Raw genomic sequence first — 26,648 nt, 5'->3', positions numbered from 1 at the left:
GCCATGTTGTGCAGTGCACAGCAGACCACGACCATTCTGGAGATCCTGGCTGCTGAATACTGCAGGGCTCCACCTGATCTGTCAAGGCACTGGAATCACATCTTCAGCAAGCCAATGATGATGGACCTGGTCAAAATGTGGCTGGCGTTGTAGCGCTCCTCAGCCTCGTTAGCTGGCCTCCTGATCGGCGTCATTAGCCACTTCTTCAGGGGGCAGCCCTGGTCACCAAGGAGCCATCTGTTAACTTGTTTTGGCGGATTGAAGAGCGGAGGAACACTAGAGTTCCGCAGGATGAACGAGTCATGGCAACTACCACAGAACTTGGCGCAAACATGCAAAATCTCCTTCTTGTGGTTACACACCAGCTGTACGTTGAGGGAGTGGAAGCCCTTGCAGTTGACAAAGATAGCTGGGTTGTGATGGGGTGCCCTAAGGGCCACATGTGTGCAGTCTATGACGCCCTACACCACTGGCAAGCCTGCCATATTTGCAAAGCCAACTGAACACGCGGTTATACTTGCTTAATCCCTTGAGAAGTGGATGTAATTGTGCACCTTTGCGAAAAGGACATCGGTAACCTGCGTGATGCAACTGTGGATGGCCAACTCGGAGATGCCGCTGATGATCCCTGGAAGGAGCCTGAGGCAAAAAAGTTGAGTGCGGCGGTGACTTTGACAGCCATTGGTAAAGGGTGTCCACCCGCTCCCCTGGGCTCCAGGTGTTGGTGCAGAAGTGCGCAGATGTCTCCGACAACCTCTCGCGAAAGTCTCAGCCTCCTTTGGCACTGCTGCTCACTTATGTTGAGGTAGCTCATCCTCTGTCTGTAAACCCTGAGAGGGGGGTATCTCCTGCAGCGACGTGCTTCAATGCGCTAACGCCTTCTGCCCTGTGCAGCATCAGGTGGGTGAGCAGGAGGTTGGCGCTCCTGCTGCTGCTGAGCTGCCTGGTTCTGCTACTGCCGTGGCTGCTCCTCATCCGAATCTGAAGACCATGATGAAAGGAAATAAATGATTTCCATGCTGCTGGCAGATACCTCTGTTGGGGAAGCGCTCAGTCCAAGCGGGGAGAGGGTCTTCCAAGGAGGTCCCACTGTTGAGAGATAGAAGCTGCAGCACCTCCGACTTCTGTAGGCCTGCTAAAAGTGCTGAAAGACCTGTGGAACAAAAGTTCTGCCACCTGCAACCGCTCCCTGATGAAAGCTCCATTTTAATGGTGGAGCTGCAGCTGTGAGGAGGCCGCCCACTTGTCAACCCGTTAGGATTAGCTGGCGTGGTTTAGGAGGGTCGTACAACATGCACAAAATGTGGCAAAATAACAAAGGCCTGTCAAAATAGGTTTATAGAGGCCCTTAACGACTATTTAAGTGTCTTAACTACCTCTTCTGGCTGATGGAGGCGGAATCGCACCCATGAAACCCGCCTCCGGCAAAATTGCGTGAAGGTGGGTTCCGAACCTGCCCTCACTTTGTGATTTTGCCAACTGTCCCACCTCCAAACCCGCCTCTTCGGGGCTGGGAAAATCGCCCCCATAGTTACTGAGACACACAGGCCTACTTGGAGTTTCGTCCCACTGGCAGTTTTTCTATGGAAACTTAAGGGCGACACATTCCTACTGAACAATACGTGAATAATGAAACACTTTAGGCTTCAGTAAACATGTGTCTCTTACTCAAACTCATTCTATCCCAGGACCTCAAAATTGTGAAATTTCTCACCTCCTTCAGTCTCTTCACCTTCCTGCAATCTATGGGCTTTCAAATCTCAAGTTTGGTCTTAACTGACTCCTATTAACTCATTTAATTTGTCTTCTCTACTGATCTTTGTGATCCACTAGGAACCATGGTCTTTCACCCAGATTTCTCAACAAATCTCTCCGAGTTAAAGAAAGATGCAAGGTTCCTGCCACAACCACTCCATGTGGGAAAGCACTCCATGCTCCAGCAACTGTGTAAAGAAATTTTCCTCAACCTTTCTTCTCACTCTCTTGTCATTTTAAATTGAGGATTACTTATGACTGACTCCACAACTGGATAAAATAGTCGTCTTCGCATCAAAATCCCTCGTAGTTTGAAAAATCTCCCATTAAACCCCCCCCCACCCCGGTTACCTTTCCTTCTCCAGCGGAAATAGCAGCAACATTGCAAGTAAGCTTAAGTTCTGCTTTAACTCTGAACGATTGGAGATGGGGGCGAATTGCGAGGGTGAATCACTGAAGCAAGTGATGAGATTCTCAGCACTATAAGGGTAACAAGGCCGTGTGATGCGCTATCAATTACTCATAAAAGACTGAGAGTTAAGAGAGTAACTAAAGGCTTTTATTAACAAAAGAATGAAGGTCTGCCTCGAGTGGTCGACCGGTCCAGAATACAAAGGGCTGGGGAGCAGTCACCTTTATACTAGGACTTGTGGGAGGAGTCAGCCGAGGCATGTCCAGGCATGTACACAGTGGAATACAAACAGTGGTTTACCACACCGTGGCAGTGACGCCACAGGATATTAAGCTGAATTACCTTTGTTTGCGTTATCTTGCCTGGGGGATCGTGGACGTCGGGTGACATGGTGACGTGATCCTTTTGGAGAAGAATCGGACTTATTATTTGCGGGGCTGTAAAACAATACAGGTAGAGTCTCAGTTATGCAATCAAACTTTAAGTTAAAGTGGCAGCACAGTCATTTGTTTTCTATGTTTTGGCATGTGGACCCATGCCCAAATCATACATATTTTAGAGAGATATATAGAGCTTGAATTTAAGACTACCTGACCAAACTACCAGTAAATTCTTTAATTAGTCAGTTAAATCACTTACCATTATTTAGCTACAATGTAGTTTCATTCTGCCACCTGGATAGTAGTCCATCTTTTACACTCTATGGGCTTGATTTTGCCATTGGGGTCGGGCTGGGGAGTGTCAGGTGGTTTTCGTGTCAGGACCCCAACTCTGATGTGAAGTGGGAAAAAAGTGCGATTTCCCCCTAATTGGGCACTTGATTTCCAGCGTGTGGGAACCCCTGGCCCAATTAGTCTTTCCATCCTGAAAGTCGCCTCCGATGACGTCATCAGTGCTGCTGGATTTAAGGCCTGCAAGCAGCCTTGCTTCTTCTGGAGACTGGAAATGCTTTGGACATTGTATGAAGGACTTCATTTACCGACCATATCCACCAGCAAACAAAAGTGTGCACCTTGCTTTGATGAGCCCTCCCTCCAAGCTCTGGTGCAGGGAGCAAGATCTAATAAGGAGGTGCTCTTCCCTTCCTCAGGGAAAAAAAAGCCACCACAACAGACTAAAGCTGTTATAGTCTGACAGCAAGGGACCTACGCTTGACTTTACCAATCTTTTTCTCTTCACATATCTATAAAAGCTTTTACAGTCAGTTTTTATGTTCCCTGAAAGCTTACTCTCATAATCTATTTTCCCCCTCTTAATTGTCCACCTTTGCTGAATCCTAAACTGCTCCCAATCCTCAGGTTTGCTGCTTTTTCTGGCCAAATTATATGTCCTCTCCTTGGATCTTATGCTATCCCTAATTTCCCGGTCCCGCCCAGGTGCAAACCGTCCAGTTTGTACTGGTCCCACCTCCCCCAGAACCGGTTCCAATGTCCCAGGAATTTGAATCCCTCCCCCTTGGACCATTCCTTTAGCCACATATTCATCTGAAATATCCTTCTATTTCTACTTTGACTAGCACATGGCACTGGTAGCAATCCCGAGATTACTACCTTTGAGGTCCTATTTTTTAACCTCCTTGGAAAGGATGGCTACCTCCATGGGTGTAATGTTGTGTTTAATTTTGAAAAGCCATCAGTTGCTTATTGTCATAAAAAATTCTGATGGCAAACTGTTGCAGTTGTGGCGTGTGTCATTTCACTAATGGGACTTCCACATTGAGGGCTTAGGGTGACTTGCAATTGTCAGTATGGTGGTCAGTGATAGGAATCCACAGGTTCTTGGCCATTGTCGATGTTCTGATAAGAAGGTGGTGGCAAAATTGTTTGATTGTGCAGGCTAAGCAAATCTGGCCAAGATGAGTGCGTCCCTTGCATCCTGGGCAGCAATGTGGTCGCGCACTGGTGCCTTCTGGCCTGTGCAGCTTCAGGTGGGTGAGCAGCAGCTTGGCGCTCCTGTTGTTGCTGCTGCTGTTGGTGGTGCTCTTGTTCATGGTTCTGCTGCTGCCACGGCTGGTCTTCGTCCGAATTTGATGTCCAGGAGGAAAGGAAATAAATGGTTCCCATACTTCTGGTATATGCCTCAGTTGAGGAAGCGCTCAGTCAAGATGGCGAGAGGGGTTTCTCAGGAGGTCACACTGGAGAAGGGCGTCAGGCTCCAAACTTCCACAACAATGGGTATGCCTGCTAAAAGTTCCCCCAGACCTGAGACAACAAAGTTCTGCCACCTGCAAATGATGATTGCTGAAAGCTCCTTTGTATTGGTGGAGCTGTAGCTGTTAGTAAGCAGTCCACTTGTGAGGCCGCCAGGATTCACTGGCATGTTCCAGAGGAGATGTGCAGGACGTGGGAAAAGTGGTAAAATCAGAAAGGCCTATCAAAATGGGATTATAGAGGCACTTAACTGGTTGTTAAGGGCCTTAAGGGCCTATCCCGCCTCTTGGAGGCGGGATGGAAACGGGGTCAGAAAACACGCATTTGGGAAAATTGCTCGGAAGCGGGATGGAGGTGGGATCGGGCCCGCCCGCCATTTTACCACCTCACGCGCCTCCAATCCCGCCTCCTCAGGCCTGGCAAAATCGAGCCCCTATTCTTCTATTCACTGCTGAAAAAGTCAACATGAGCAGAAATCTGTTCTACAATCGTACTGACATTTTTATTGCGAGCTCTAGCAAAGGTCAGATAATATATCCCTATGATTTGCTTGATTGAGAAAAAGAGCTATAAAGACGTAACTACGGAGGAAGGTATTCCTGATCCCTGAACAATAATATAAACTTACATGGTTAGACCGAAAAATTAAATTCTAGTATGACCAGGCAGCAGTCCTATAACACAACACGGAGGGAAGTGGTGACCAGAGGTTATGTGAGTAAGTCAGGGGGTCACAGGCCTGCTTTTTCATATACTGTTTATGTAACAATTTTGGCAATGACCTTGAAGCAGGTTTCCTGCTGGTTATCTCAGCCAGCGGATGTTACGTGCTGAGCCAGGACATTAAAAAATAGTCATTAAAGTCAAACTAAATGAAACTTTAGTATAAAATGATTTGGTAACACCATTTGATTTCTCTTCCCCCCCCCCCCCCCCAAAGAAAATTCCCTCAATACAGCATACTTTCATACATTGCAAAATATTAAATCTGGTACTATCTTCTGTGAACACAGAAGTGCGATTGTTGGCACACAAAAAAATGAATGTAGGTGGAGAAAGAATGAAGGAAGGAAAGAAGGAGAGACGACCTCAGGACCAATGTTCCCTCTAATTATTTGGGGGGCCACGTGGCCCCTTTAACGGGCTGCGCGGCCCATTCAAAATTCTGCGCACACACAGTTTTTCCATTTAAAAGCCGGTAAGCTGACTGTGCGAGACCTCCAGAGGGAATATTGCTCAGGACGTCCCAAAGCACTTTACTGCCAATTAAGTACTTTTTTTTGAAGTGTAGTCACTGTTATAATGCAGGAAGCATGACAACCAATTTGTGCACAGCAAGGTCCCACAAACAGCAATATGATAATGACCTGATAATCTGTTTTTAGGTGTTGGTAGTGGGATAAATATTGGCCAGGACACCGGGGATAAATCCCCTGCTCTTCTTTGAAATCGTGCCATAATAAGTTCCATCATGATTCTAACAGTAAACATCAGTTTGCAAAGAAGTTACTATTAAAGGTTTATCACTTGCATACTTGCTTATACAAGTATGTAAAAAGGAAAAAGAGTAGCAAAAGTAAACGTTGGTTCCTTAGAGGCTGAGACAGGAGAAATTATTATGGGGAATAAGGAAATGGCAGAAACGTAAAAACAAATATTTTGTATCTGTCTTAATGAGAGTGAGGAACTTAACATAATTAATGTAAGTAGAGAAAAAGTACTTGAGAAACTAATGGGACTAAAAGCTGACAAATCCCCTGGGCCTGACGACCTACATTCTAGGGTTCTAAAAGAGGTGGCTGCAGAGACCATGGATGCATTGGTTTTGATCTTCCAATATTCCCTAGATTCTAGAACGGTCCCAGCGGATTAGAAGGTAGCAAATGTAACCCCGCTGTTCAAGAAAGGAGGGGCAGAGAAAACAGGGAACTGCAGGCCAGTTAGTCTGACATCAGTCGTCGGGGAAAATGCTGGAATCCATTGTTAAGGAAGAGTTATCAGGGCACTTAGAAAATCATAACATGATTAGGCAGAGTCAACATGGGTTTATGAAAGGGAAATCGTGTTTGATAAATTTATGAGAGTTTTTTGAGGATGTAACTAGCAGTGTATATAAAGGGGAATCAGTGGATGTAGTATATTTGGATTTTCAAAAGGCATTCAATAAGGTGCCACATAAAAGGTTATTACACAAGATAAGGGCTCATGGGGTTGGGAGTAATATAATAGCATGGATAGAGGACTGGTTAATGGACAGAAAACAGAGAGTAGGTATAAACGAGTCTTTTTCAGGTTGGCAGGCTGTAACTAGTGGGGTGCCGCAAGGATCAATGTTGCCGCCTCAGCTATTTACAATCTATATTAATGACCTAGATGAAGGGACCGAGTGTAATGTATTCAAGTTTGCTGACAATACAAAGCTAGGTGGGACAGTAAGCTGTGAGGAGAACACAAAGGGCTGGATTTTACCAGCCCTGAGGAGGCGGGACTGCTAGGAAAATCCCCCAAAATGGGAACGGGTCCCAAACCCACCTCCAACCAATCTTCCCGGGAGTCGGGTCCCCGATTTGCGCAGGGTCCCAACTCCTAGAGGCGGGAAGAGGATTACAGCCACTTAACTACCTGTTAACAGGCAGTTAAGAGGCTTTTTCCCATTTTGAGCCTTCTGCTGCGGGCTTCCCGACGTCGGGGAACCCCGCCAGAGTTAATGAGGCGTGATGTGGGTCTACTGTAATATTTGTGTACATATGACAGCTGCAGAAGTGCTTTAAAGGATTTAATGGGACACTGGTGAGTATCAGAGGTAAGGAAAAGTTATGAAAGTAATTTTTAATGTGGTTAGATGTTTCTGCAGGTGACAGGCTGGTGAAGTGATTGTGTGGGCTCATCTCATTGGGAGCAGTGACAGATGGGTTCTGCAATCTCAGCTGCAGCTGCCATCTGTTTTATCCTAAGGAGAGAGTAATTGGAGAGAGCCTGGGTGCAAGGGCTCACCTTTGGACAGTGATCGTCAGTGTTTGACAGCATCTCAATGCTGTCCAACACTGTCAAATCACCTGTCAAACAAGTGTGTTGCATATGCCTTTAAGAAAACCGGCAGATGAAGCGTCATCAACTGACGTCATCTGACACCGGCTTTCCCTTAATTGGCCGGCATGCCCGCAGGGCAATCAGGGGAAAATAGCGTCAGCTTGTCGCTGGGGGCGGGACTGAAACCCAAAAACCAGCGGTCCCGCCTCGAACTCGGCCTTCCAGGTAAGATTCCGCCCAAAGAGTCTGCAAAGGGATATAGATAGACTAAGTGAGTGGGCAGTAAGGTGGCAGATGGAGTATAATGTAGGGAAATGTGAGGTTATTCACTTTGGTAGGAAGAATAGAAAAACAGAATATTTTTTTAAATGGTGAGAAACCTTTAAATGTTGGTGTTCAAAGAGATTTGGGCATCTTTGTGCAAGAAACACAGAAATCTAGCATGCAGGTACAGCAAGCAATAAGGAAGGCAAATGGCATGTTGGCCTTTATTGCAAGGGGGTTGGAGTACAAGAGTAAGGAAGTCTTATTACAATTGTACAGGGCCTTGGTGAGACCACACCTGGAGTACTGTGCACAGTTTTGGTCTCCTTAGATCTAAGGAAGGATATACTTGCCTTGGAGTCAGTGCAACAAAGGTTCACTAGACTGATTCCTGGGATGAGAGGGCTGTCCTATGATGAGAGATTGTGTAGAATGGGCCTATACTCTCTGATTATTCTAAACTCCAGAGGTGATCTCATTGAAACATACAAGATTCTGAAGGGGATTGACAGGGTAGATGCTGAGAGGTTGTTTCCCCTGGCTGGAGTATCTAGAACTAGGGGGCATAGTCTCAGGATAAGGGTTGGCCATTTAAGACCGAGATGAGGAGGAATTTCTTCACTCAGAGGGTTGTGAATCGTTTGAATTCTCTGCCTCAGAGGGCTGTGAATGCTGAGTCTTTGAGTATATTCAAGGCTGAGATAGATAGATTTTTGGACTCTAGGGGAATCAAGGGATATGGAGATCGGGCGAGAAAGTGGAGTTGAGGTCGATGATCAGCCATGATCTTATTGAATGGCGGAGCAAGCTCGAGGGGCCGTAAGTCCTGCTCCTATTTCTTATGTTCTTAAAAATGAGCACATGATGAACTCCCCAGTGGTTTACCTGGTTAAGGAAAGCCCCAGGTTTAGTTCTCAGTCTGAGTTTGGTTATCTGATCATAGAAACATAGAAGATAGGAGCAGGAGTAGGCCATTCGGCTCCTTGAACCTGTTCCGCCATTTAAATGAGATCATGGCTGATCATCCAAATTCAGTACCGTCCCTGCTTTCTCCCCATATCCCTTGATCCCTTTAGCCTTAAGAAATATATCCAACTCCTTCTTGAATATATTTAATAAGTTGGCCTCAACTGTCTTCTGTGGTAGAGAATTCCACAGGCTCACCATTCTCTGGGTGAAGAAATTCCTCTTCATCTCAGTCCTAAATGGCTTACCCCTTATCCTTAAGACTGTGACCCCTGGTTCTGGACTCCCCCACCATCGGGAACATCCTTCCTGCATCTAGTCTGTCTAGTCCTGTTAGAATTTTATAAGTTTCAATGAGATCCCCTCTCATTCTTCTAAACTCTAGCGAATATAAGCCTAATCGATCGCTGCTGGTTTGGCAGTAGGGGTTCTATAATTGATCTCAATGTCCTTTAGGTTAGGCTCCTGATCCCTATCCATCAAACCCCTGCTACAATGCGCGTGTGTGAATATCAGATGAGTACCACATCAGGCTCAAAGACCCCTTGCAGTCAAAGTTTGCCAAGTGTCACCTGTGGCTCAGTGGGTAGCACTCTCGCCTCGGAGTCAGAAGGTGGAGCACAAAAATCTAAGCTGACACTCCAGTGCAATACTGAGGGAGTGCTGCACTGTTGGAGGTGCCGTCTTTTGGATGAGACGTTAAACCAAGGCCCAGTCTGCCCTCTCAGGTGGACGTAAAAGATCCCACGGCACTATTTCGAAGAAGAGCAGGGGGGAGTTCACCCTGGTGTCCTGGGCTAATATTTATCCCTCGAACAACATCACTAAAACAGATTATTTGGTCATTTTTACATTGCTTTTTGCGGGAGCTTGCTGTGCGCAAATTGACTGCCGCCTTTTCTACATTACAACAGTGACTACACTTCAAAAAGTATTTCATTGGCTGCAAAGCGCTCTGGGATGTCCGGTGGTCGTGAAAGGCACTATTAGAAATGCAAGTCTTTCTTTTTTTTAAACAATCATTTCATTGGTTCGCACAAAAAGAATGGCTGCCTGGGTGATGTGCCTCAGAGCATATAGTGCCTGTGGAATCATACCACAGAAAGGAATCAACACCTTTAGGAGAGGAAAGAGTGAAGGGCAAAAAAAAAATGGTACTGTGCTTTTATGAAACCAAAAGCATTCTCTCGCTTCACTTAGATCCCTGTATGACGACACACATAAACCAGCAACCTTTAATGATTTAAGCATTCAGGGGAAGGACTCAAGAGTCTTCACTTTCAATAATTTGGCATTGGTACCAGCTCCAGCACCGGCACTTGCATTGTTAGACCATATATAGTGCTGTATAAGGTTTGCATACCAAAGGAAGTTTGCCAAGTTCTGGTAAATATAAGATGTTTTCCCACCCCCTCACCCCCTGGAATTTCTTCTTTTAAGCAGTAGGATTTTTCCGTGAAATGGCAGGCTCATCGCACAAGACATACCAGCACCACACGGAACCTCACGCTTCACTGTACATTATTATGTGCAGACCAATCAGATAACAACCAATTTCAAGAGAAAAAATACATAGAATTTGAACAAAATACAGACTACACTGCCCAGCATCTCCTGTTCTTTGAATTGTACATTTAACACTTCTACTGACAAACACTTTTAAAGAGAAAAACTTTTTGTTAGTGTGCATAGTGTGAAAAATCAGCACCAGATCACAAAATAATTAGACTAGGAAGGCCATTTGGTCTATCATCGATCCAAAAAAAGCTTCCTGTTAGAAGAAATGATTTACAGCACTGTTCACGTCCTTGAGGACATTTAACATTTCAGAAATGCCCTTGGCTAACAAGCAAGCGTTTGTACCGACAGATCAACACCGTTTACATTCCAGAATGCTGACTGGAAGATAGACGGTCTCTAACCCAATGGTAGATGAGTACAAAGTACTGATCATTTGTGTCATGAACAAGATGATGTTAGCAAATAATTCAATATCTAACTGGTCTCATTACCTTTGGTTCCTGTACTCCTTTAATTTGACTTCGATCAATCTTGCACTTGTGTCCTAATAATAAAAAAAGACAACATTTTAAAAGCTAATCCTTTAACATTTACAGAACCAAGAGGACAGGATGATCAGTCAATCCTAACCTGCAGCTGGCTGACTTCACTCACCCACAATTTTCCACAAAATGGGCTCGATATTTACGGGGAGGCGGGGAAGAAGCGGGGGAAACCTGGCAAGGCCTGGGACCCGGCAGCCGACCAAACTGATAGCCTGGCCAGTTGCCAGGTGGGAAAACTAGTGGCAAGAGGTCGCAGCCGGGGACCTTTGGGGATGGTCCCTGGCAATCGGAATCTACAGATCGGGGCTTGGCAGGAAGAGAGCGGTAATTGGTATGGAAGGAGCTACAGATCAGTGCTGGGGGGGGGGGGGGGGGGGTGGGGGTGGGAAGGTCCCGATCATGGCAGGCAGGAGAGGCCGCAATCGACAGGGGGGGGGGCCCAAAGGGTTCCTTGAGGAACTGGTAGGGCGCACTCCTGCTTCTCCTGGCCCACAAGCAGCACTGTAAAGAGCACTTACCTTCTGGTGCCGGCATCGCCAGCCTCCATTTGGCTGCTGGGTTTCCCAAGCCCTGGGAAACCCGGCCGGGAACTGCTACATTTAAATCAGGCTCCCAATTGCACGGTGTTACTGGTGTCCCATCCTCGCAACTGTAAAAATGGCAACAGGCGCATGTGCTGTGGGTTGGGGGACACGTTCCCCGTTTTTCAATTTTTAAGCTCCGACTCTCTCGCGCCCATCATGGGGAGGATAATATCGAGACCAATAACTCTCAATCACTGTGAGGTGATGAACATAGGCTTGGTTGTTCCCTTGCTAGAAAGGTGGGAACATCAGCTCTACCTAGCTGAAATATTAGAGTGGAAACTAAAGCTGCTTTTATACTCGTGCCGGTGGGGTACTTGGCTGCCAGTTCCCAAAGTGTGGGACTTGTGCAGTAGGTTACACCCCTAATTTAAACCTAATGGCTTCGAGGAAGTCTAGTCAAAAACCAGGTATTCCTGGAAGCTTCTTTGCAAACCCAGCAGATTTACATTTGAGTTGCTACCTGCTGCAAGATACCAGCATTGTGGGAACTGGTGTCACAAACATCTCACAGGCACTAATGGAAAGGTAGAGTAAGGGTATTCATCCCATTGGGTTACCAATCTCACCGGATAGCTGTGGAGAAGTGCAAATGAGAAGCCAAGCATTTCCCACAAAGGAGGGGCAAACTTAAGGAAGATTCATCCTTAAGTGGCTCTTGCGCACGGCCCAGCAAACGGTCCAATTTAGCATTGCCAGGAGCCCAAGAGCTCATTGGTTCTCCCATCACCCTGTCAACCTGAAGATGGCATGTTCCCAATTTGGGAAAAGAAGAGGGAGCTTTACTCTTCAAAACAAAATTCTCGTACTATCAAGTGTAAGTTACCCTCCCCTCCCATTCTCAATGGGCTATTCTACAAATTATGTCATTGGTGTGAACTTTCCTGTGTGAAAAATAGGAAGGAAGTAATTTTCACTATAATGCTTGTGGTGCACACTCAAGACACCAGCGACTAGCTGCCAGAATTTTAAAGATATACTATTAGATGCGTCAAGGGTTCATTTTAAATAAGAGGGAAATTAAAACAGTACTGTACTTACTTCTCCCTCTGTTTTACTGTTTTCTTGGATAATTTTAATCCAGTTCAACATATCATCTCTATCCTCAGCCTGGAACAGGTATTCACAGAAATCTGACGTAGTCAGCCTGAAAACATTCTTCCTTTTAGTCTCACTGTACGAAATATCAATCAAACAGGCCTTAATACAAATGGGCTGCTCATCCTCGGCCGGGGAAGAAACATAAGTCACTGCGTCCCTTTTATCCTTGTACAGGTACAGGGAATGTGATCGCAGGAGGGCATACACCCTTTTCCAAGAACGAATGCTGCTCACAACCCTCTGTAAAAAAGAAACAGAACAATGTGTTTTTTTTAATGGCCTAAAAGGCAAACAACAACTGACTATCAGTTCATTTTAATATTTTGAAAATGAGTATGCTTAGTCTCCTTGTGCAGTTGAAAGAAAATGAGTAAGATCAAGAGAAATAAATTCCCTAAATTTATGGAAAGCTGAGGTCTTGCTGGCAATACATGAATAATTTAATAAGCAAATAAATCAATAGGTCATCAAATAACCAGCAGAACTAATGGGTAAGTGAAGAAACAAATGAATAAATCATTTGATAGTCAAAAAAAATAACTAGAGAAGAGGAGCTGTAATACAATAATACACATCAGCAGTTCATGTAAAACTATAATACCCTTTTCTAACAATCCTTCTGTCCCTTTCATTCACTCCTAACCAATAGGCAGCGGTCTCTCCTACACTTACGATTGCACAGAAAAGCAGTATTCTTGATCAATACAGTACTGCATCAAAATGTAATGTTTGAAAATAAAAGATCACCACAACTCAAGACGTCGGTGACCAAGTTATTTTTCTTATGCGGGATTTTTTTGGTATTGAAAATATTTCCCTCTTTTTTCACCATTAAAAAATCCCTTGGGGTTCTCGCCCTTTAACGGTACTGCATTAATCTGAGGCGTAGGATAATGGTAGCCAAGGCAACATGCAGCGCTCTCCCTAAGAGGGCACCAGTACTTATATGCACAAAATATTCCACTGATTTTAGTTTGTCTTTCTTCAGCGTGTAAGTTGGGTTTTACATTCGTACAGTTAGTTGCGGAATCCTGAGCTTTTGTGTATTTGTCGCAATGGAAGTGCTTGGGTGTACCCACTATCAGCGAGGGGGAGGGAAAGAGACAGAATTCTCCATGTGTAAACCACACACATCAAAGCAGTAAATGCTGGAAAGAAACAGCAGAAGACAGGGTAATGTTTTTGAGGGCCTCTTTACTGGATCCTTGATGAAGGCTTCCACTCAAAATGTTAACTTGCCTTTTTCTTTAAGATACTTGCTGTGTTTATCTGGTTGCTTATTGGATTATGTGTTTTTCAAATAAGAATAAAAACCAGACAAAGAATTCCACACAGAATTAATTCTCTAATGTCCAAATGCACGTCAATTATTATTTACTGTTCGGCCACTGATCTTGTTTTTAGCTTCAACTTAAGTTTCCACTGGCTATTAATAGACTCCTGCGGAAAGCCCATTTACAAAACAAATTACTATAGATACAAGCACTGGATAGAAGATAGTAAATAAATTATAATATATACATCATAAAATGTAGATACACACATATATGTCTTTACAGTAATATAGTGAAGTACTGAGGATTCTATGAACTAGAACTCCAAAAGATCTGTTCTAAGTTCTGGATTTTGCAATCAGACAGCTTCTGGCCTCTGAACTACAGAAATATGTATTCAAATGCATTCAGTTTTAGGTATTTTTTTTACTCCAATTTATGATTTCCAGTTGTGCTTTGCCAATGAATTATGCATAGCAGATTTTTAATTAACTAGCAGCATGCGTGATATCAATATTATATTAAGTAAACAAAACTTTGAAAGAATATGCTTCATTTTAGTGAAACCGCAGGATAGATCTACAATTAATAAAGATATTTCTGCTTTATCACAGTGCTTCAAAGCTAACAAATTGTAGCCTTTTATGTACAATTTCATAAGCAAGCATAAAACCTGCTTGCTCTAGTCCCTACTCAACATAATATTTTTAAGCATTAACTTGCATTAAGTTGTCATTTTATGTTGTACTTACATTAAAACTGCTGGATGCTGACAAAGGAAGCCCAGTCTGATGTAGGCTTACACTAAGTATTCATTCAAACACTACCTCATAGTTGTATGAAATATTCAGGGAATCGGCTCAGGCCATTATGATGCCTCAATATTGAATTACCTCACATTACACATCCCCAGAGCTTATTCCTAGTTAATTATTCAAAGTCCACCTTGAATTCAGGATCATACTGCACATCATACAAAGTAAATCGTTATCCTTAACCCTATTCCTTATCAGCAAAATGGAAATGGTATAAAATGAGACGAAAGAACAAAAATAGATCACAGCACACTGTTGAATTAGTTAATAATACTTTTGGAAAAGCAGCAGCACTGAGTTAGTATTTAAATACTGAGTCAGATTGATAGAAACAGATAAAACAGAAAGCACACAGTAGGTCAGTTTCTTAAACGATTCCAGGGTTTCTGTCTCCACTACCCTATTCCATGTGCTGCTCACTCACTGTGTGAAGATCAGCTTTCTAACATCAGTCCTAAATTTGCCCATTTAAAAAAAAATGGTGTCAGCCAATCATGGAATGGAATGAACAGGAGTTAAGGAAAGTCTGCCCGCCCGTCCTATCCTCCTGATTGAGGGAAGCCACTTTCTTTGAGGGAAGCCACTTTCTTTGGAGAACAATAAAAGTCACAAGAAACTTTGTATTAATTGCTGTAAAATAATTATTTCTCACGTATTATGTGGTTTAAAAAAACCATCACTAGGTGATGTAAAATCCATATAGAAATTGTGAATACTTTCTTTGAATTGTAACACGCCCCTTGCTGACATCCCAATTACAGAACAAATTATACTGAGTCAATATCCGTGAAGAATATAGATAAAGCAAAGACTCGGAATGTTTACTGATCGGGAATACCTTTGTGACTACGGTGTGCGCGAATTTTAATTTTAATGTATTTTATTTTTATTAGAATAATTTATCATACCAAGTAAAATGTGATTATGGATTTTTATATAGAGGCCATATATTATCTAGTCAATAGAAGCATAGCACTTGCTCTCTAGAATAGAAAGAAGATGGTAAATAATAGTGAGACACTGCAATATGTTATAGCAGTTTCGTATTACTGACAGGGCCAGCTGATACCATTAAAATACAAAATCAGTAAACAGTGATCCCGACCCTACATGTAGCTGGCAAACCGAGGCCCTGTCCTCCCTCTCAGGTGGACGTAAAAGACCCCTTGGCACTATTTGAAGAGGAGCAGGGGGAGTTCTCCTGGTGTCTTGGCCAATATTTATCCCTCAACTAACATCACTAAAGGCAGATTATCTGGGTCATTATCACATTGCTGTTTGTGGGAGCTTGCTGTGCGCAGATTGGCTGCCGCGTTTCCTACATTACAACAGTGACTACACTTCAAAAAGAACTTCATTAGCTGTAAAGTGCTTTGGAACATCCTAAAGTCATGAAAGGTGCTATATAAATGCAAGTTCATTTCCAAGCTCAACAGCCTGTACGCAGAGAAATTACTAAACTCCAACTAAGTCTACCTCTCTGCTTTCTAAATTGCTTTAGGTTTTGTCTAAGTATCATAAAAATAAGGACAGAATGCATGACTTTAAAATGGAGACCAAATTACATCTGTGCACCGTGGTTCAATAATCCCACACTTTCTAACTCTGCTTCCCTTGAAAACTACACCTGTGTCTTAACTCATGTGCAATGCTAGGAGAGATTTACTAATATATAATAATAAATTTTAAAGTTCCCCTACATTATAACAATAACTACACTTCAAAAGTAAAATGCTTTGGGATGTTGTAAGGTCGTGAAAGGCGCTCTACAAATGCAAGTTCATTCTTTTTTTCTTTCTAAATTAGTAAGTGGTCTGCTTAACAAAAGCTTTGATGCTGCTGTGGACTCTGGACTTGCCTTTCCCTTCTCTGTGACGAGCTGTCGAAAGTACAGCCATCCTTCTTTCCTGACATCACTGAAGGTCACATCACAGAGGTCAGACGTGGAATGTCGCTTAGATCTGGTGTTTTCGGAAGCATCCAAGCTTTCTAAGGACTAAACCGTAAATAATAATATTGTAAATAATTGCCCTTAAAAATTGTGAAAACCAGAATTTTTTAAAATTTCCACTTTGTCCCCGATCTGTTAAGATTTTAAAATGCCTGATTTTCCGGGCGTATGAGGCACCCGCCCGAGTCAGGGGTCCTATTACGTCAATGGGACCCACGATGCCATCTTAACCAGGAAGTCAGTGGAGGCCGCCCCCACTGCAGGAACCTGGTCAGACCACCGAAGAGGTCCTACAAGGGAAGTTTAAAACCTTCCTCTGCGAGACCAGGAGGAGCAGGATTGCTTTTCTGGGCCCCACAGGGGAAGTGTAGGCCTCCCCTCCACAGACACCCAAACTGCTGACAGTCCTGGAACCCCTGTCGTTCCACTCACCCACCCTCCGTCCATCCCTGCACTTACCTTGGGCCGAGCGGGTGGCTCAGGCCTTCTGCCGCTTTCCACTGACATCCCGGCCATTTTGGTTGTGAAGTCGGCCACAGGCATGTTAATGAGGCCCGGCCGCTAAAATCGTCTGGGACTCCCGCTGCTGCTGCCAGACAGGCAGGCAAATAGCCTGCTGATCCTCACTGTCAAGTCTCACAGACATAGCAGCCACTTGGGCAAGGTACTGGAGGATTTTAACAGTTCCCTCCAAGCTGTGCGAGCGTCTGCCGGGCCCGCACAGCCCGGGACCGGCAGAGTTAAAATTCCCACCAATAAGTCTTAACTTTTTCTTTAACAATACAAAGACCCATAATACATGTTATTCAGACACTGCAGGTTATAAGACTTCTGACAGGGGACTCCTAGGCCTTACTAACCACAGACGAGGTGTTGGAGTTTAAGATGTCCATTTGGATGAACAAGAATGTGACTTTTCTGGTTTTGCTGTATTTACATTGCTTACAACTTTACAACTTTTAAGGACAATGTGCAAAAACAAGAATAACATAGATGCTGATCAGATACACCAAACTCTATTTGGTTCATTCCATTAGTTGAGGCTGCTTGTACAGACTTAAATAAGTCTGCAAGTTAATTCTGTGCAACTCCTTGTAAATTCGTGAATAATCAGATTCTTTTCACCTCCCTTGGAGATGCTGGTTGCCTCCTAGCATGTGATTCCATGGTCATCCTCCCAATGTTAACTCTAATTTTTTTTGGGTGCGTGGCCCCTTTAACGGGCTGTGCGGCCCATTCAAAGTTTCGCACATGCGCGAGATTTCAGATTGGAAAAGCCGGTCCCGGGCTGTGCGGGCCCGGCAGACGGTCGCACAGCTTAGAGGGAACTGTTAAAATCCTGCAGTACCTTGCCCAAATGACTGCTATGTCTGTGAGACTTGACAGTGAGGATCAGCAGGCTATTTGACTGTGGGAAAGGATGCATCACAGCCAAGCCCAATCTTCTCCTCACCAGATATACACACACACCTTCTTACAGCAGTGGCCACTGGTTATTGATCAAAAGGGGCAACCCTGGATGATTGTCCCCCTCTTCCCCAACCCCGGGGGAAGGAGGCCTTTTGGAATGCTCCTACTGCTGCACTGGCTGAGTTCAGCTAACTCAGCATTGTCCAAGGATCAAATCGGGGATTTTCCCATTATACTTTCAATTCAAATATTGATCCCACGGCCAGTGGATTCATCACTCACACGATGAGATTAAAATCAATAAAAGACATTTTTTAAATAAAAAAATTAAGTTACATACTTACACTTATTTTTAAATATTCAGAAGATTCTGGACAGATGTTTTAAGTGCTACTTGTGTACTCTTACACCTCATCCCTATCCTGTCCTAGGAGAATACTAGTGTATGAGTGAATCCTAAATTGGATTTTTATAGGAAGGTTTTACTGAATGCTTTGTAGCAGAACTAGATTTTGTTGTGTTAAAAACACATTTTAAAAACCACTTCCCTCTTCATATGAACTATGTGTGTGACACTGTGGGCTGCTGAGAGAGATTGTATTTCGATAGTATTCAAGCCCCACAGATTAACTACATCGAGCCCCATTGATAATTAATGAAGCTTTGATATCACATATACTGGTGCTTAATTCGACTGAAATGTATTTCAAATTTAAGCCATCAAGATATAGAATTGTAGTCTTAAGTACTAAATAACTTTTGCACTTGCCTGCAACGGAATGTTAAGATTTACAACACTGGCTGGCCTTCAAAGCTAAATACGACACTTGACATGAGGAATACAACACGAATCATTATAGAACATGAAGTTTTAACCCCTTTATTGGTCACCGCTTTATTCAAAATTATTTAATCATTTTAGCATTCTTAGCAACCACTTTGTTTCCCTTTCCACCGTCTTTCCTTGTAGGAGCCCTGGGCCATGCACTTCCTGCAGCCAACAGTAAAAGGCAAGTGACTTGCTCCCAAGATGCTGTCAGGAAGTTCATGTTGGTGCTCAAAGAAACACAGCGCCAAAATAACACCATTTATTTTTCAATCAGTTTCTCACTGTACCCATGAAATGGAGCTCTCGTCACGAAAGCAAACAATAACTTTGATGTGCACCTGCTCATTGACGGGTATAATGGCCTTCCACCGTTCCCCACCTCAGCAGTCTTATTTCAGACACTGACTAGTTAAATATCTGGCAGCTGCAGACTGACTTTCAGAACAAAGCTACCAGACTTGTCATAAACTGACAGGATTGCCAGTATACACTACTGCAATTCGAGTGTGAGTACTAAAACATTTAGACTTTGGATTGCTGTTTAAAAAAAGCTTGCTGAGTTAGCCAATCTCAGCCAGGGCAGCAACTGGCATACTTCAATTTGTTGCAGCAACCTTAGGCTGGGAGAAGAATCAGCAGAAGTCCCACTCCTGATCGATCCAGAGCCCCCACCGGAAAATGATCGCACATATATTTTTTAAAAAAGGGAGAAAAATTACGTGGAAATTTTAAGGAAAAAAAATTGAGGAGAAATGGCTTTTGGTGTGTAGCAAAATACTTTGCCTTGGGTAAGAGATTGAACCAAAAATACAGTATGTATAAGCTGAACTGGGATCCTCATTAGCAGTTAGAGAAGCAATATCTGAATAGAAATAAAGTGCAGTCTGGACGCCTACAGGTATCTGAAATTTAGTTGCTAAGAAGCACTCGTCTTTAGGAACTAGATTAAAAATAGAAAATGCTGAAAGTGCACAGCAGGTCACTGAACATCTGAATTTTTTTTTAATGATTTGGGTGGGACCGTTTCACTCACAAAGAGTTCCAACACAATTGCTAAACTGTCTTCCTCCTTCTGATGTTGTCTGACCTGCTGTGCATTACCTGTTTTTAAATTGTAGATTTCCAGGATTCACAGTTTATAATCTCTAGGAACTGAATGGTTCTTTCATATAGATACCCAACTAATCCTTTTGAAAAATGTCGCAGTAATTCAGCTCAGATGGTGCTCTACACCTCACCAGTGAATGGTGCGCAATATTTACAGATCGGAAGTTTACATCATCTTTGAGTCATGAAAGCCCATGTTATTTCTTACTAATTGGTGCAGAAATGAAAACGTTACATTTTATAAATAATGTAATAGTTTTGCTATTTTTAATCACTTTATGCTTTACTCTACATTAAAAAATGGTTTATTCATTGCCACGGATTCAGCAATTTCCCTAGCCAGAAGCTATGCTTAAAATTTTGATCACTGAAGGCACAACTTCTAAGGATTTTAATTATGGTATTCTAATTACACACTCCTTGAATGCTGGTAATCTGAAATAGAATCAGAAAATGTTGGAAATGTTCAGATCAGTCAGCATCTGAAAGAGGAGAGAGGCCAACATTTTGGTCATGACCAATCAAACTGATAAAAGGGCCGACTAGAAACGTTAGCCCAGTAATGTCTTTCATATGCTTATTGGTCTGTAGTTCCAGAATTTGCTGTTTTTATTTCCGATAGAAGTCAGTCATGTACCGTGGAGATAAAGAACATGACCCATGAACCCTTAGAATCTACTCATGCAGATGAAGATAACAGTTGGCATAATGACGATACTGGCCCATTAGAGTGACCTCCCTTGTTATCTGGAGACAAGCTAGCAATAATTAATAGGTGCACTTCGGCATCCCCTCCAGACTGGTTTTTACATTGTTCCAATGCCAACTCAAATTCATTGCTGTAGGAGTACGTTTGCATAACAAGAATAGCTTCAGAGTGCAAGGTTCACAGTGAGGGATGTCGTCTCACTGGAATGGTGCATAAATGGAACTTCAAGAGGGTCACTTTTTGTATTTGCTTTTGAAGCGCATTGTTGAACCAGGCACTGCTTATTCCAGGCATGTACATACCAGGAGCTTCAGCTACACATTGGAACCATGGTGGAAACTACCATAATCATGTACCAGTGTTGATGATCTGAAGAACTTTGTTAAATAGGCATCAGTCATTAGTGTCACAGGAATTACTAAAGACCATTTTCCCTGCTCATAAGTTTCTGCAATGTACGATTGATGACGCAATCAATATTATGCACAAATTTCTTGAAACTCATTCAAAGACATATTGGGCTGAATTTTCAGGCCTTCCGCCCAGAAGAAACAGGGCTTCAGTGCCTTGAAAATGGTGGCAATGACCTACTGCTCCATTTCCGCCATCGCTGTGGCTGTGGGAATATTCACCCGGTCAATCTGGTCCTCATGCAAGAACTAGCGGGCAGCTGCCCAAAGTCCACTCGGGGTGGAAAATATACTCCAAAAAGAATGGGACAGTTATTTTTTGATTAAAGTACTTCTCTATTAAAAATAAGACAATTCATTAACATCTTAAAAATGTTATGTCTGCAAAGATCTCCTGTTGTCACATTTTGTTGCACTTTAGTGTCAACTTTTTCCCCATTATATGTTCCTATGTCTACATTTATAATGGACTCTGCCTATTTAATATTATCGCACTGTAAATACAACATTCCACCGATGGGCATGCTGTGGCAACTCAGTACTTTAACCTTTACAGCAGAGACACTGCTATATTCCAACCAACTCTGCTTCACAAATTTGACAAGTTTTTCTATTTAATTGAAAATAACAATACAAAAATCAAAGTATCATAAAAATAAGGACAGAAAGGTTGGACTTTAAAAACAGAGACTAAATTAGATCCGTGCACCCCAATCCAATTATTCCCACCCTCCAACCCTGCTTCACCTGAAGACAACACCCGATCTCGACTCCCCATTTACGCCACAGGAGTGTTTTGAAAAATGTCAAATTTCTCACGAAAGAGGTCACTCCCAGGCCTGTCTGAAGATACAACTCTACAATTAACAAAGACACTCCAGGATGCATGGGGTTCCACCCATCAGTGATAACAGAGACCCAAAATGTCAGGTGCCCATTCAGGTGTGGATTTTGATATTTTATTTTGATTATTTAAGGTTTTTAAAAATATATATAATTTGGGGGGAAATAATTTGAACTGAAAATACTCCTCCTGGATTATCCTGTGATTAAAAAACATGTCCTTGACTGGATCAGTGCCTAGTTCAGTAACAAGCCTCAAAGCAAACACAAAAGGGGACCAATATTAAGCCTCATTTATGCACTATTCCAGTGCAAGTCTGGTGAGGATTCAACTCCAGAGAGAATTCTACAGTGTTTTTATTTTAATTTTAATTAACTCTAAATGGATCTTGTACTTTAAAAAAATCAGTTTCAGAAATTATTAACCTTTAATGCTGCATAAAATCCGGAGCTGTGCCTATTACATAAACATATTCCTTCAGCAACGGGTTTGACTTGGGTATTGGAACAATGTGGATGTAGATCTGGAGGGGATGTCAAAATGCAACTATTAGTCAGTATTTACTCACTAAGTGGGCTATATTAATGGGCAGTGAAAGTATCACAAACAACAGAACAAATCAGTGTACGTAGCTGATCCTGGCAACCAGGCCTCCCTCAGTTTGTGTCAGTGTCCATTTAAGGAGAGGGTTAATTCGCGTTAAAGTTGAAACTCGACCTTCTTGTACTTCATTAGTGCAGAGTATTATTAACGGTGACTCCAATGGTAAACAATACTGTTAGTTACTCATCTTTCTCCACTCTCATTTCTAAATCAGCTCTTACCCCATCCGTGAAAAAGTTCCTCAGCATCTTCAGACTAGGAACCCGTTTTGGCAATTTCCTAATAAAAATTAACAAGAACATAACCAGGATCAAAATAGATCAACTTCCTGGACATATCTGCGCCTAATTATCATAGAATGTGGTTATGAATTGCAAATATAAATAAGTCACACTTATTTTATGGTTGCTGTTTTAGGTTAAAAAAAAAATGGTAGAAATTGCAATCAGGTCAAATGTTATGGAGCTTATAAAAATGCACAGGAGTTTGTGATATTAACTACTGTGAAAGGTGCTGTATCAGCTTTCCCTGAGATTAAGAACACCCTTGAAAGCCAAGATCGATAATTCAGATGAGCAGTCCCACCAACAACATTCAACTTGTCTTTTCACTTTTCAGATGCAGTGTAGCCTGCAGTGTACATCCAGTACTAGTTTTTAATTCCAATTTTAATTGACTCTGCTACATTAAACGGATCTTATCCTTTCAAAAATGTTGTTCAGATACAGACATTATCAACCTTTAATGCCTCATAGAATAATTCTACTCATGAGAACAGACCCCATGTAAAGGAAAGGTTAAAAGTATATTGTCTCCGCAGTGCAGTACGGCTTCAGTTACACCCAGCAATTGCGACATTACCATGAGGCAGTTAGCTTGTACCAAATAAGGAAATTTAGTGGATCTTTTAAACTTTAGGATTCAGGTTGGCTTCTGTTTTGTGAGCAGACTTTGCACTTTTAAAATACATTTTCTTGGAATATAGACATGTGCCTGTTTTATTCATAGTCTGGGGGCACCTTTTTTCCACCAACAGAAAGTGCCCTTTAACAGGCATCATTAATAATCACTAATATCAAGCACACTTGTAATAAATATAAGTAATTTGTCAGATGTATTTTTACACCATGCTTGATACTTGTACTTTCTAAATGATCCAGACACACCTTCCCCATTTAACAAAATATTGGGCTTCTGGACTTTGACCAGAGTGTGTGACATGCTGTGAATCTAATTATTGTAAGCATGAATTCTTTAAAAAGGAACACCATGGCTTTTATGCATACACTCTTCTGAGACAACCTGTCCATAACAAACTTACGAGTACACTTTTCCCTCATCGCGATACGTGTTCAGTCCTTCATCACAGGACTTTGACCTCTCTGTTGTTATGGCAAGAAGGTAAGAAGACCGTCGACTGGCTTTAATATTGCCTAATAGAAGAAACATCAAGTGTAATAGACAAAGCAAGGCAAATAGGACAAAAATAAAATTGTGAAACCAGAACAATACCTAATTCAGTACCCACAGCATGAAATGTTAACTTGTCTGCTACCTTTTGAACGTTGTGGCTGAAGTGCTGTTGCCAATATTGTATGTTGGTATTTGTTGTAAATTTGTTCATAGTTGGCTATGGATATTGTGTCGCAGGTACCATGGGAAACTTCAAATATGTGATATTGATTTTCAAACAGTTTGTACCAGTACAAAACCGATCTTGTGCTTTCCTTGGCTCAGTGGTCTGGCTCAGTGGGTATTGGCTAAGACTTTTGATTCTCTATTGGCTCCCCACTGATAACATGCTAACAAAACACTCAAACTCTGCACTACTGAAAAGCACATAATAACCTTGTACACAGATATAAACTCGGGTGGTATCCCAACCTCCCCACAAGAAACCTATTGACAGGCTTCACTCACACTCTTGATCATTACTAATCAAGCAAGCCTAGGTTAACCCATTTCTAGGTCTCTGTCAATTCTATTGTGTACCAGTCGCTGGTTTCCAAACCTCCCTGTGCCGAGCTTGGTGTCGCCCCTTACACCATGACAGGTTGGAAAGCCTAGGGTGCATGGAACTTAACTAGAAATCCATATCCTATTATTTCATGATAACATGTTAGAGCTTCAATGTACTTCACAATGGTGCCAGCTAAATTTAATACCTTTAAAAGCAGTGTTTCACATTAAGGGGGTGATTTTGCCAATGGGGACGTGATGGAGGCGGGACTGCTGCTCGTCGGGTTTTAGTCCCGCCTCCATCGGTGTCCGGCCAACCCACGCTATTTTCCCTTGATTGACCTTGTTAAGCCCGCCCAGCGGGCTTAGCAGGCCAATTAAGGGAAAGCCGGTTACTGGTGACTCCAGCGAGTGACGTTTCATCTGTCAAGAGCTTTTGACAGATGAAATGTCATCATTTGACGGCTCTGTGAAGCTGTCAAACACTGACAATCTGTCTTCTAAGTTGTGTCTTTACTCAAGACTCAATTAGAAAGCCTTCCTGACCAGAAAGCAGAGGCTACAGCTTTTGACAGTTCAGCGGCCATTCTGCTTTCTCTGCCGGTGAGATAAGGGACTCCCAAGACTTGACGGGATGAAGCCGGGAGGAAGGAGCAAAAGGTAAGTAAAGCTTTTAAAACACAACACTCACCTCACACACTTACCTCTGCACACACGCACCCATCACTCACCTGCATACCGGACATCTCGGCCCCTCCGACCCCCGCCTCGCCGACCCTGGCGCGGTTCGGAGCCGTCGAGAAGCCCGCACTTTAGGGCTCAAAATAGGGATTATCCAAAAAACTGCCTGTTAACTGGCAGTTAATTAGCACTAATCCCCTTCCCGCCTCGAGGAGGCGGCTCCCAGCGCAGGTCAGGTACCCGCCTCCTGGGAAGATGGCACGGAGGCGGGATGGGTACCTGCCCCCAGATTCTGCCATTTTCCTGGCAGTCCCGCCTCCATACCCACCTCCCCAGGGCTGGCAAAATCACCCCCTAAATATCAGAACTAATTCTGTAGAGTGAGGATTGAACACCACAGTCTACACCAATTCGTTCCACTGCCATTATGCCAACTGTTTGTTTTGATGCAAATTCCAAATTAATTAACATAAATATATAATTTTACAAACAACCATGTTCCAGGAAAGAAAATTAACAGTTTAGTAGTTTACATTTGTTTTTGTTGGCCTACAAAACAACAGTGGCAGCATTTCAAAATCATTCATTAGCTGTGAAATGTTTTGAGATGTTTGAGACTCAATAAGGCACGATGTAAATACAAGAATGCGCAAAAGCATTAGTGAGGCTTGTTGGGAGGCAAGGCATCTCAATTTAGTGAAGGTTCAACAAGGCAGCAATTTTCACTTTTCCCATCGAGAAGGCGCTAAGGTGTTAAACCCTTGGATTTGTGTTATTCTGAACCGATCTGCAGCTCAGAGAGAGCAAACCTATTAATATTGTTCACGTGCCATTGTTACTCTCTGGTAATAGGACCATAGAGAGGTGACAATTGGATGTGCCCTATAAATAAAATGAACAACCTACATGTATTCCGTCCTAAGGGACTGAGGACATGCTAGCTAAATGAATGGTGAGAGTGGCATGACTCCTTCCATTGATCCACATATTCAATCCTCTTATACAACACTGGATCACACCTTCGCACCATAAATCATATAATTTTCAGCGGCCCTTCCACTTTTGGACTGAATTTTAGAAATTTTAGTATTGTGTTTAATACGCACTTTATTTATGAAATTTGTTTTTTGTTGGGGGGAACGCACGTTACACTCCAAGACTATTGTACGCTTAAAATGTCCTACTCTATCATGGTTCTTCATTCACTGATAAAACCATTTGTTGCAGTGTTATATCACTTCTTATTCACTGTCTTATGTAAAATATTAACAAAATTAGAACACATGCAAACTTACTGCAATCCTGAGAGTAATGGCGTGGGTGGACGAGGGGGAAGGTGAAGGTTGGAGAAGCAGGACTAGTGATGATAGTTGGTGCAGACTTCTGACCACCTGAAACAACAGCTGAGGCAGGAATGTGACCTGCCACCAGGTCAATACTTGGACTTGTTGGCTCATCTGTGGAGGGAAAGAGGTGGGGGGGGGGGGGGGGAGAAACAATTCATAAATTAATCTTCTGTATTCATGTAATAAAAAGCTTTGTTTATACTACTGCAATCAGGGGAACCAAATGTTAAATATTCACAACTTTGCACATAAAAAAAGACTTGTGATATCGCGCCTTTCACAACCTCAGGATGTCCCAAAGCGCTTTAGGGCCAATGAAGTACATATGGTTATAACGCAGTTTGGCTCATTTCAGATCAACTCTGGTCAAATCAAATCTTCA

The 26,648-nt window shown here is 42.8% G+C and overlaps 1 protein-coding gene across 1 annotated transcript in view; it reads right to left on the bottom strand.

Moving 5' to 3' along the window:
* LOC147101028 (rho GTPase-activating protein 23-like) overlaps positions 1 to 26,648 on the bottom strand; it is a 248,723-nt gene that overhangs the window by 46,435 nt on the left and 175,640 nt on the right. Inside the window, exons 9-15 of the mRNA XM_085966192.1 lie at positions 26,216 to 26,377; positions 23,602 to 23,713; positions 22,502 to 22,559; positions 16,276 to 16,413; positions 12,269 to 12,568; positions 10,590 to 10,642; positions 2,510 to 2,604 (exon numbers count right to left, since the gene is read on the bottom strand). Coding sequence (XP_085822318.1) covers positions 2,510 to 2,604; positions 10,590 to 10,642; positions 12,269 to 12,568; positions 16,276 to 16,413; positions 22,502 to 22,559; positions 23,602 to 23,713; positions 26,216 to 26,377 — 918 coding nt within the window. The remainder of the gene's footprint in view (positions 1 to 2,509; positions 2,605 to 10,589; positions 10,643 to 12,268; positions 12,569 to 16,275; positions 16,414 to 22,501; positions 22,560 to 23,601; positions 23,714 to 26,215; positions 26,378 to 26,648) is intronic.

This window comes from Somniosus microcephalus, chromosome 24, assembly GCF_052327205.1.
Source record: "Somniosus microcephalus isolate GS21.2 chromosome 24, FLI_Smic_1.0, whole genome shotgun sequence".
In the NCBI taxonomy this organism is placed as follows: domain Eukaryota; kingdom Metazoa; phylum Chordata; class Chondrichthyes; order Squaliformes; family Somniosidae; genus Somniosus; species Somniosus microcephalus.
This window is presented reverse-complemented; position numbering and strand designations above follow the sequence as displayed.